At 35.6% G+C, this 12,760-nt stretch overlaps 1 protein-coding gene across 1 annotated transcript in view; it reads left to right on the top strand.

Moving 5' to 3' along the window:
* Window positions 1–12,760, top strand: part of IntS4 (integrator complex subunit 4) — a 32,357-nt gene that overhangs the window by 5,274 nt on the left and 14,323 nt on the right. Inside the window, exons 4-9 of the mRNA XM_069827624.1 lie at window positions 393–539; window positions 2,110–2,280; window positions 5,394–5,533; window positions 7,045–7,237; window positions 10,122–10,296; window positions 11,738–11,943. Coding sequence (XP_069683725.1) covers window positions 393–539; window positions 2,110–2,280; window positions 5,394–5,533; window positions 7,045–7,237; window positions 10,122–10,296; window positions 11,738–11,943 — 1,032 coding nt within the window. The remainder of the gene's footprint in view (window positions 1–392; window positions 540–2,109; window positions 2,281–5,393; window positions 5,534–7,044; window positions 7,238–10,121; window positions 10,297–11,737; window positions 11,944–12,760) is intronic.

Raw genomic sequence — 12,760 nt, 5'->3', positions numbered from 1 at the left:
CCCCTTGTTCTCTGGAGATCAAGGATCCTTTGGTGTATAAATGAGGCAGTTTTGTGGAGGGTACCTAATATTAATTATCTCTAAAGACAATTGTTTCAGTATTTCAGTGTTTACTTCTGATTTCAGTATTTCTTCTGTTAAATTTAGATTATATTCTATATTTAATAGAGTTAAAGGGTTTGGTTTTAATTTGTAAGTTTTCTTTTAAATACGGGATATTGATTTTCTGTTTTAATTCTTGAACAATGGATATGAAACTTTTTTGAGTTTTCAATCTACAGAGAGGACTGTATGAATGCCAATTGTTTCCTGGTAACATGACTATATTAACAGTTCATTTGTAAGTATAAAGCTAACTTCCACTGTCTCATGTTTTTTTCCCCCTAAATCAGAGTATAATAGAAGAGACTGTTCAGTTACTGAAGAAAGAAGAATCCCACAAAGTGATAGCTCAGGGAATATCAGCACTCCTGAGGCTGGGGAAGTTGTTACCTGACAATGTGACAGTGCACCAGAAGCTTGTGCTCGTTGCTAAGCAGGTAAACGAAAGTATCTTGACATTAACCACTTGCTGTCGGTATTTATGCAATGGACAAGTTAGACTTTTTGTTATGTGTTCGAGTCTGTGATTGACTACACTGTCACCAATTGATCTAGCTCCCACGTAAAAGTGTGTAAAAATATACTTTATGAAAAGAAGTGACGCATATTTGAAAGGTTCAGAACCATAGTGGGCCAAGCACCATTTACTAAAACTGTAGAAAACAAGGGTTAAAATGACGTTATTACCATAATTCAATGGAAACGTATAGCAAGTAATATAAAGTATACACATTAAAACTAAATGATATGTCAATCTTCATTAAACTGTGGTATTCACTTAACTTTAACCCTTGCTTTCTTCGTTTTTAATAAATGGTGCTTGGCCCACTATGGCTCTGAACCCTTCATTTCTGTGGCCGGGAGGAAAAAAGTCTTAAGTCAATTTTTTGTGAAAATGAGATTTTTAGATATTCTGAAAGCGGAAACAATTCTCTACAATCTGATAAAATGGCTAAAGTCAAATAAGACTCCTGACTGGATTTATAGAGCATTAACTTACCAAATGTCCTAAGTACTTTTTGAATCGAGCATACACAGAATAAAGGACTTAAGAATATTTAATACTTTATTCCTTACAAACCATCACATGTTTACTTTCCATGCTTCCCTATTAAAAAAGTCTAATTTGTATTTTAGGCAATTTATCACATACTGATGCCCTTTCTTTTTAATACTTTAAGCACCAGGGTAAACAGTCCTATAATTGTTTAAGACCTATTTTGCATTCCTAATAATTTACATTTCTCATTTACTTTGACATGAAAAAGGTCTTATGTTTAAATAGTCCCTTTTACTCAGTTTGAGTTCTAGTCTTAAAAGGGCTTAAGTGCGGCTATTTTTGGAAATAATCGAGAAAATTGTTAAATGAGCAACATTACCTATTTTAGAAGAAATATAAACAAATAGTATCCAGGAAAAACCTCTTAATTAAAAAGCTCTATAATTCATATCAATTTCAATCTTTCTACTGCTCTCCTGAAAAGTATAAAATTTTTACTTAAGACCTTTTTCCTCCCGGCCACAGATTTGTAAATGAAGGTTTGAAGATTCAATTAGTGTAAATTGTTTTGTATTTTTTTATTTGTGGTAGATGTTATATTCCTAGAGAATACATTTTTTAGTAGTGTGTGTTTTAATTTAATTTTAGTGATTATTTTTCAAATAACGAATATAAAAAAAAATCTTTTTAGAATGTCTTTAGAGTTAATCAAAACGAAGTCCATCCAGTCGGAGTTAACTGTTTTCCTATTGACTCATAGTAGCAGAGTGCAGTACAGCAATGCATTTAAAAATTGTTCTTTTCTTGCTGGTGCTCCACCTGTTCCATTTCACGTGAAATGACAAGTCCCAAACAAAAGTTCTGCTTCCTCCCCATCCTCCCAATAGTTGGAAAATAGAGGAAGAACATGCCAAAGCAGTTTGGCTACCTCCATAATTATTCATACTAAAGTCGAATTTTACAGTGAACTGTATTTGTGCTCACTTTTGTGGTTTTGTCTCTTTCAGTACCTGACAGACACAAGTCACTATGTAAAGTGCAAATGCCTGGAACTGATTGGAGAGTTGCTGCCTGTGGGTGGACCATCGGAAAGCAATGCACAGTCCATGATGAGGTACGTGGGAGACTACACCCACAGTGAAGATGCCCGTGTTCGAAGTGCTGCCTTCAGAACAATGGTGAGCTGACCTTTCAAAACGTCGAAATTGAATTTCTTAGAAAATTTTGTCTATATGATCATACTACCATATCAATGAAGTGTAGACCTTTTAAGGTAGTTTTTGAAGCTATCCTTGCTATATAAAAACATAAATGAAGGATGGGGTAAATTTTTTATGTGGGCCACTTAGAGTGACCAGCTCTGCCGTATTTTTTGGTAACTCCCATATTTGAGCTAATTTTTTTTAGATCCTCTTGACTCCCATATTGATCTGAACCTCCTATATATTTTTTGATTGCTAGTTTTTAAAAGTAATAATAATAATAATAATAATGATGATGATGATGATGATGATGATGATGATGATGATGATGATGATAATTACTTACTGGCTTTTAAGGAACCCGGAGGTTCATTGCCGCCCTCACATAAGCCCGCCGTTGGTCCCTATCCTGAGCAAAATGAATCCATTCTCTATCATCATATCCCACCTCCCTCAAATCCATTTTAATATTATCTTCCCATCTACGTCTTGGCCTCTCTAAAGGTCTTTTTCCCTCCGGCCTCCCAACTAACACACATTATATGGATTTCTGGATTCACCCATACGTGCTACATGCCTGCCCATCTCAAACGTCTGGATTTAATGTTTCTAATTATGTCAGGTGAAGAATACAATGCGTGCAGTTCTGTGTTGTGTAACTTTCTCCATTCTCCTGTAACTTCATCCCTCTTAGCCTCAAATATTTTCCCAAGAACCTTATTCTCAAACACCCTTAATCTCTGTTCCTCTCTCAAAGTGAGAGTCCAAGTTTCACAACTATACAGAACAACCGGTAATATAACTGTTTTATAAATTCTAACTTCCAGATTTTTTGACAGCAGACTGGATGATAAAAGTTTCTCAACCGAATAATAACAGGCATTTCCCATATTTATTCTGTGTTTAATTTCCTCCCGAGTATCATTTATATTTGTTACTGTTGCTCCCAGATATTTGAACTTCTCCACCTCTTTAAAAGATAAATTTCCAATTTTTATATTTCCATTTCGTACAATATTCTGGTCACGAGACATAATCATATACTTTGTCTTTTCGGGGTTTACTTCCAAACCTATCTCTTTACTTGCTTCCAGTAAATTTCCTGTGTTTTTCCTAATTGTTTGTGGATTTTCTCCTAACATATTTACATCATCCGCATAGACAAGCAGCTGATGTAACCCGTTCAATTCCAAATCCTCTCTGTTATCCTGGACTTTTCTAATGGCATACTCTAGAGCAAAGTTAAAAAGTAAAGGTGATAGTGCATCTCCTTGCTTTAGCCCACAGTGAATTGGAAACACATCTGACAGAAACTGACCTATACGAACTCTGCTGTACGTTTCACTGAGACACATTTTAATTAATCAAACTAGTTTCTTGGGAATACCAAATTCAATAAGAATATCATATAAAACTTCTCTCTTAACCGAGTCATATGCCTTTTTGAAATCTATGAATAACTGATGCACTGTACCCTTATACTCCCATTTTTTCTCCATTATCTGTCGAATACAAAATATCTGGTCAATAGTTGATCTATTACGCCTAAAACCACATTGATGATCCCCAGTAATTTCATCTACATATGGAGTTAATCTTCTCAAAAGAATATTGAACAAAATTTTGTACGACGTCAACAAAAGTGATATTCCTCGAAAGTTACTACAGTTAGTCTTGTCCCCCTTCTTAAAGATAGGTACGATAATGGACTCCTTCCATAATAATAATAATAATAATAATAATAATAATAATAATAATAATAATAATAATAATAATAATAATAATACTCGCCAAATGCAATATACTATTTAGATATAAACTGTCAGTAACATCGATAATATTGTAAATACCAAACAACACAATTCTGTTTCGATGACCCTGTAATCTTTGGTGCAACTGTATGAACATATGATTGTAAAGATTTTTTTTTTCAGTTTGCATAGCAAGATACAAGATGCAGCATCCTGTTGACAAATATAGATAAGTTAAAACTAAGTTGTTTGTTGTTCAGTCAACTGTCCGAAGACAGGTCTGAACCTCACAAGTAATACTAATAAGGCACCACCTATGAGGCAACTAGGCCTAGAGATAATGGGGTAGAATGGCCAGTTCTTCTCCTCCATTGCATACATCGCCAACTAGCTACATATTACACTAATCAGACTTCAGATACATACAAAAAATTGTTCTTCCTCTGACACATATCGTCAAGTGAGATTTACTGTCTGATAATATATGTACATATCAGTCAGAACCTTAATCAGCGGTATTAAAACTAAGAAACATGAATATTTTAAAATATTATTGTACTCAGTATTGTGACCCAAATCATATTTGTAATATAATTAAATGTATAGTTTTATCTTATAAATATAAACCATTTCATCAATGAATCCTGACTTCACATCCCAAAAAATTGCACTAAAATTTGTCTTGATCAAGTCTCCCATATTTTTGTGATCAGAAATGAAAGAAAGGCATGAAAAGGATTTCGTTGAAAACACTATAATGAAATTACACTGACTGGGGGAGGGAAAGAGAGAGAGAATGCCTCACTTGATAAAAATTTAATTATCATAAATGAACGCATTATAGGATGAGTGTTACTGTGTTTCAGCATTTTTCTCCTGCCCTTGAATTATAAAGAGAAGATTGTAATCAACTCTTGAATATTTGTCGGTTTGTTTGAGTCGCTTTCTTGTTAGAATATTTTTATAAACCACTAATATTTCCTGTCACTTTTAGATACTAATTTTAATAAATAAAAATACATACCAATAATATTAGAATTGATTACAATATAAAACCGTCTATAACTATTACATGTAAAATTTTACAAATTTAATTACATCCACTTAAACAGTACCATTTATAAACGAAGTCAGATATCTTGTTTTGGAATTATAAAAAATGCGTTTTGTGTGCAATCCACATAACGAAAATTTATTTTGTTGTTTGGATAGAAAGTTAAATGATTAGGCATACTTTTATGCACTTCTTTTGAATAATAGTTGAAGAATTTCATCTGGAACATAATAAAGAAACTAAAGTATTGCACATATGATGAGTTAGCTTGTGTTCTTTTGTAGCTGACAGTTCATGAACGGGGTTTGAAACTGGATTCATCTGTGTACTCAGAAGTGTGTCTTGCACTCAAAGATGATTACGAGATTGTAAGACAGGTGGCACTGAAGCTGGTTTGGATACTTGGGCAGACTTACCCTGAAAAGTGAGTAGTTCTTTTTTTCGGTATATTTCGAAAAGAAATCAGATTCATTACATGCTATTAGACATATTACACGCTAAGCAAAAGCCAACAGATGACTTGGACAATGGTTGCATTTCGTATCTGTCCTCACAGTGACAGGTGATAAAGGTTACTTTTGTAATTACAGGCTAAATAAAGTAATTTCATTGTTGCGGAAGTCTGTCATGTGATTTTACGGAATATTTTAAGTTTTGCTGGTACAGTGTACCTCTCTAAGGATTATAGGAGGGGGTACAATGATAATCGAAACTCCATTATAATAATAAAATACCGGTAATAGATAATTGTGTTATAGTATATGGATATCTAGAAGGTGAGCTGATGCAGATAAACAGAATGTACAAATTTATTTAAAAAATGAACAATAAATCATGGCTCTTTTGTGTTACATGATTTTAATAGTTAGTGCTATGTTTTACGAAGGTACGCAGTCTTATTGAATTGATCAATATCTTATTCATATAATGTATTACTTTTAAATAATGTATTGATCGATCAGCGCATTTAGCGCTGTACAAATCATTTCTAAATAAAATATAAATACAATACATGATACTGAATTGAGGGCACCCTAGATTGGGCTCCTCAATGAACAAAAATAATTGTTAATAAATAATTATTTACATAGGTTGGTGTGATGATAAATTTTGATTATAATACGAGGTCCATTGGAAGTCGGCTCTTGATTCTGGTGGGAAATGTGGACTTTCTTCTGAGAGAGTAGTGGATGGCGCCTGGAACATTTTCTAGGTTGTTATAGAACTTCTTAGCTTGTGAATGAATAAACTGTTTGATTGTGTCAATACCAGTTTCTCTGTGTAGTTGGCTGTTACGGACAAACCAAGGAGAATTGAGTGAAATTCGTAGGACTTAATTTTGAAATGACTGGATGTGTTTAATTTCACTTATTCCAGCTCCTCCCCAGACAGGACAGGCGTAAAGCAGTAGAGGTCGTAATAGAGATGTGTAAAGTAGCATGCAATTTTGTAGCTTTAGAGATGATTTCTTGTTGAGGAGCGGATATAATTTAGTGAGTCTTGAGTAGGCCAATTTAAGTTTGTTGTTGATGTGATATTTCCATGATAGACAGCGATCTAAGTGCACTCCAAGATATTTTACAGCTCCATCCTTTGGTTTCCACGGTATCACGTTGGTTGAAAGATTTATGCATGGAGGATTAGCAGGACGACACAAAGTAAATATCATTGCTTCACATTTATTGTAGTTCAATGCGATGCGCCAATTTTCAAGCCAAGGGCATATGATGTTTAAGGCTTCCTGAAGGTGATTTGAGGCTATGTTAATGTTGCGATGGGTTGCATAAATAGCTGTATCGTCTGCATGCATAGCAATTTGTGCAGTTGGTGTTGCAGAGATGTCCGAAGTATATACATTGAATAATATCGGACCTAAGATAGAACCTTGTGGAACGCCAGCACTAATGGATATTATGTATTGAATTTCATGTCCAGTTCTATCACATTGGCTGAGAGTGATGAGGAGATTCGATTAATAGATGATGCCTTTGGCAAAGTCTGCCTGATGATCAATGACCTGTCCATGAAGGTCCGCACTTTGGCAGCGCAGTTCCTTGGTACAATGACCCTTGTGAGTCCCAAGTTCCTTCAACAGACTTTGGACAAGAAGTTGATGTCCAACATGAGGGTAAGTTCGTGTAAAAATTCTAGCACATTCAGACACCACATGATAGTAAACTAAATGAATACAAACATAACTAGGGTAGGAGCCTGCATTCTCTTGCGTAATTTTTAGTTACAATAAAATGTTCTATACTGTTTTCGCTGAAAGAAAAATCCGAATGTAAACATAAGCACGTGGCTGTCATACCAGTGATTGGCTCCCAGTCGAAACACTCACATGACGCAGGAAAATATAGTTCGTATTTGGAAACCACAATCTTGTATTATTTGAAAATAAAAAATTGAATTCTAGTTGTTAAATACGATGAAATATTTAACTTCACTCATATGTAAAATGCTATGTAAAAGAAAAGCTACTTTTATATGTTGTTATGTACTATGAACGCGGATGAATACCAACAGTAATACCGAGGTAGTCTGTTCTTGTAACAAGCTGGCGTCACTTGAGTTCGTACCGTAGTTCACGTAAGCACGTGGTACTGAAGTATGGCTTCTGTACCCTCAACTGTCCATTGTGAAGACATAAGACTTAAAAAATAATTTAATTACTGTAATTATAAAGTAAATGTTTCCTAAGCAAATGAATGCATAGTAGTGAGGTTAGGCCTACTTGACGAGTAACGGGAAATGTTTAACATGAAACAGAATGTACAACAGTAGGCGGGAACACGTACTGAGAATCTATGGCGCCAAACAGTGGCCAATGATGCCTCACTTCAGTCATGTGCTGCTGTTTACATTAGGATTTTTCTTACAGCGAAAAGATTATAGTTATACTGTTTTCGCTGTAAGAAAAATCCTAATGTAAACACAAGCATGTGGCTGTCATACCCGTGATTGGCTCACAGTCGAAACACTCACACGACGCAGGAAAATATAGTCCGTATTTGGAAAGTATTATTTGAAAATAAAAAATTGAATTCTAGTTGTTAAATACAATGAAACATATAACTTCACTCATATGTAAAACACTATGTAAAAGAAAAGCTACTTTTATATTTTGTTATGTACTATGAACGCGGATGAATACAAACAGTAATACCGAGGTAGTCTGTTCTTGTAACAAGCTGGCGTCCCTTGAGCTTGTCGTTCATGTTAGCTCGTGGTACTGAAGTATGGCTTCTGCATCCTCAGTGTGTGTGGTTATTAAACATAAGAGTGGAAACCCTCACAAAAGCGGAGAAAAACAAATAGTCTTAAATATATATAATAAGTTATGAGAGTATTAATTAGAGTAATTATAAAGTAAATATTTCCTAAACAAATGAATGCATAGTAATGAGGTTAGGCCTACTTGACGAGTAATGGGAAATGTTTAACATGAAACAGAATGTACAGCAGTAGGGGGGGACATGTACTGAGAATCTATGGTGCCAAATAGTGGCCAATGAAGCCTCACTTCAGTCACGTACTATTGTTTATATTAGGATTTTTCTTACAGCGAAAAGATTATAGCTAATGGCGATTAATTGTTTATTTGTTCTTCCTGTTGTTAGGATTTAGTCCACACAAAGTAAAAGGTGTTGATTGTTTAAAATTTCATTTTTGGTGCATATGGTGCAATTTGTTACTGTTGTGTCTTCAATCTATTATGAGCACCCTATTATTAACAAATCCTTTTCGTATTTATACAGACGAAGTTCTAGGATGATAGCAAAATCAGTTGGGAACCATTTTTAAAACATTCCTCCATAATGTGAAGACTCACAGGTTAGGTTACTCGTTTGTTTTATCACATATTAAATGTTCATCACTAGAATAGTTATTTCGAAATTGCTTAATTCATTGTCACTCAAATTTTTTATTATTCACCATAGTAAAATTTTTCCACGGCATGGCGCGTCCTCAGGTTGCGGATCTAGGAGACGGCCTCCAGATATGGAGGGTAGCTGTGAATATATTGAATAAGCAGTCGCGGACAGCCAATGAGGGGTGGTCCTCCAGCTTGGGGTTGGGCGAAGGGCTAACAACCCTTCACTGTAAAAAACAGCTTGTTACGAATCCTTCAAATAAGCCTCGGAATGGGACTGATTCTCTGGCACGACCAATGTAGCACGTATGGGCGAATCCAGAAATGCATATAGAGTGTTAGTTGGGAGGCTGGAGGGAAAAAGACCTTTAGGGAGGCCGAGACGTAGATGGGAAGATAATATTAAAATGGATTTGAGGAAGGTGGGATATGATGATAGAGAATGGATTAATTTTGCTCAGGATAGGGACCAATGGCTGGCTTATGTGAGGGCGGCAATGAACCTCCGGGTTCCTTAAAAGCCAGTAAGTAAGTAAGTAAGTAAAATTTTTATTCCATTGTGCTCTTAAGCTTAATGGAAATAAGTTACTTTGTGTTTTGAAGGCACATGCAGTTTCAAACTCAAAAGATAATTCTTTAATTCAAAACCATGTAGATCTGTATTCCATAACTGTAGCAAGATATGCATTTCGTAACACTGAAATTTCTCAAACAGCCACATCAGATTTATTTAACCTGAATATATATTTTCAGTTTTAAATTTATTTAGATTTATTTATCTAATATTCCATATGCATTCTAGTGCCTTGTATACTTTCACATAGTCATACAGTACTTTTGTTAGTTCATCATGGAATGTGTATGTTTGCGTATTCTTCTAGTCTTTTTGATAATGTATGTTTATGTATTAAAAAAGTCACTGGCAGTAAATGAAAAAGTTCCAAGTAATTTATTAAGTGTTTGTAATAGTTATTTGGTCCCACCTATTTCAAAGTAGGTTTTGTATATGCATGTCATTATTCTTTTTTTTTTGTATTTTTTGGCCATACAGCCATTATCATAATCTTCTGACAGAAAGTGGGAGAAAGAAACAAGGGAATTTACAGGTAACTTAGTATACAGGACGTGATTGTTGCAGAAAAAATGCTCAGCACATGAACGTGCATGGGAGTCAGTTACTTCAGGAGAGTGGGCAAGTGGCAAGAAATGGGCTGATGACGCCCCCAGGGAGCTCGTGGATGCAGACTCAGTGAGTCTCATGAGCAGTGGGTCATGTGGGGCCTTCGTACATGGTCTAGAAGACGAGTATCAAGGTAAATTATCAGTCGAAATTTAGAACTATTTGACAAAAAAATGTTTACTGACAGAGTGCATCTTGTTTGATAATATTGGCACATTTTATTAAATGTTTTGCCCTCTTGTCTTGGTGTAGAATTTTCTCTTTCTAACTACTGAATAAATATTGTTTTATTTTATTTTCATGAGTGTACAACATTTTATTACATCTCTGCAAGATCCTGAAAATGATGTTGTAGCAAGGGATATATTTGACTTTATTTTCTTTCTCGAAAAGTTGTTGTTGTTTTCTAATGCCAGGCGTTTGACAATAAAGTCATCTGACCTCTTGCACTCCAATATTTTTCGAAGATATTATCATGGCCAGCCACTGAAGCACAGATTTTGAGGTGTTCCGAATCCATTTCTTGTTTTGAGTTGCACAATGGGCCGTTAGGGGACTGATATATTCCAATTCTATGCAGGTGTTTGGCCAAACAATCATGGCCTGTTACCAATCTAAATGCAGCTACAGACGATTTTCGTGGTAAATCGGGAATTAACTGTGGATTGTGATGCAGAGAGTTCCATTTTTTCCCTTGAGATTGTGTTATCAAATTTTGTTTGTTGAAGTCTAAGTATGTAGATTTAATAAATCTTTTCACAGAGTAATACGTAGATTTAGTAACAGGTCTGTAAGTAGCATTCTCGTTTCCCAGGATTCCACAATGGGATGGTATCCATTGGAATACAATTCTTTTATTGAGTGATATTAATTGAGAGAGCATTTTAGTTATTTCTGCTGTGTGAGATGAAGGTGTGTGTTTAGAGACTATAGATAGAATAGCTGCTTTGGAGTCTGACAGTATAACTGCATTCTTAAATGTATTGATGTGGCATAGATGATTCCTGAGACTTTCACTTATTGCAATGATTTCTCCATCGAAACTTGTTGTTCCATACCCAAGAGATCTATAAAGTGAGAAGAGACAGCACGTAACACCTGCACCGGCACCTTGTTCTCTGGAGATCAAGGATCCCTCAGTGTATAAATGAAGCCAGTTTTGTGGATGGTATCTAATATTAATTGTCTCTAAAGACAATTGTTTTAGTATTTCAGTGTTTACTTCTGATTTCAGTATTTCTTCTGTTAAATTTAGATTATATTCTATATTTAATCTATATGTTTAAAAGTGTAAAAAGAAACCCAACAAATTTTAGTGGAAAAATTAAAGCTTCCTTCATTTCCTCAGAAGGAACAGACCATTTGGCTGAAGTCTTCTACATTGCGACCTCAAGTTTATTGCAATAACTAACCCCTGTGGAAAGAAGGAGTGAGATAAATGAGTCTATACAGTTCATGTTGGTGTAACTAGATTATGCAAGGTGGTTGCATTCATTTGATACAACTTGTGTGGTAATGTTTTTATGTAGGTACATAGTAAACATATACATTGTTGTCCTTCATTTTTCTTGTAGAGGTTCGCAATGCGTCTGTGGATTCACTTTGCTCCTTGTCTCTAAACAACCCTCAGTTCGCACAGATGTCGCTTGATTTCCTGGTCGACATGTTCAACGATGAGATAGAAGATGTCAGATTGAAAGCCATTGACAGTTTGACGAAGATCAGCAAGTACACAGTGCTCAGAGAGGACCAACTAGAGACCATTCTGGGGGCTCTTAAGGTAATTTGTTACTAGGTTAAGACTAATCAGCTCTCTGAAGAGTGTTATGTTCTAATAACTTTAAGATTCCTCATGAGCAGCAGTATACTTGTTCCTGCCACTACACTTCATCCATTTAGATATCTTATAAAGTCAGTTAGCATATATAACAGTTTCCAGTAATAGCATCACCATTATAATTATCACCACCATCTTAACTACAACTGCTGTCACCAACTCCACTTTCATCATCACCTGTTTTACTGGTGCCACCAGCACTCCAACTGCCACTACTATCACCATCTTTGCTGACACCGTTAACATAAATTTCAATGTTCCCAACTTTGCCATTACCCCTATTAGCAACCCTTCTATCAGTATCAGTACCAATACTGTCCTTACTACCACCTCCACTGTCTCTATCATCATCAGTGCCAATGTTGCCCCTACTGCCAACCCAACTAACACCACTCACCACCCGCGCTTACTACCACCACCTCTTCTACAATGATCCATCGCTATTCCCACTATCAAACCCGTCACCACCATCCCCAGTATCATCCATCCTCACTGCCAGCACAATCCCAAATAGGAACACTTTTCCCGTCTGCCACCATCAACCCTAACATTACTATCACTTCCATCACTATCACCACTACCATCCTCATTGTCACCACCATGTTTATACACCACTCATCTCTACTGCCACCATCAAATTTACAAATTTAATACTAGTACCACAATAACTGCTGACACAGCCACTACCACCACTATGTCTGCTGCTGCTGCAGCAGTGTCTTTGACAACCACTACAGTAACCACTTTCACTGCCGTCTCT

This window comes from Periplaneta americana, chromosome 6 (genome assembly GCF_040183065.1).
Source record: "Periplaneta americana isolate PAMFEO1 chromosome 6, P.americana_PAMFEO1_priV1, whole genome shotgun sequence".
Lineage (NCBI taxonomy): Eukaryota > Metazoa > Arthropoda > Insecta > Blattodea > Blattidae > Periplaneta > Periplaneta americana.
Note: the sequence above shows the minus strand (reverse complement) of the source record. Positions and strands in the feature narration are given on the sequence as shown.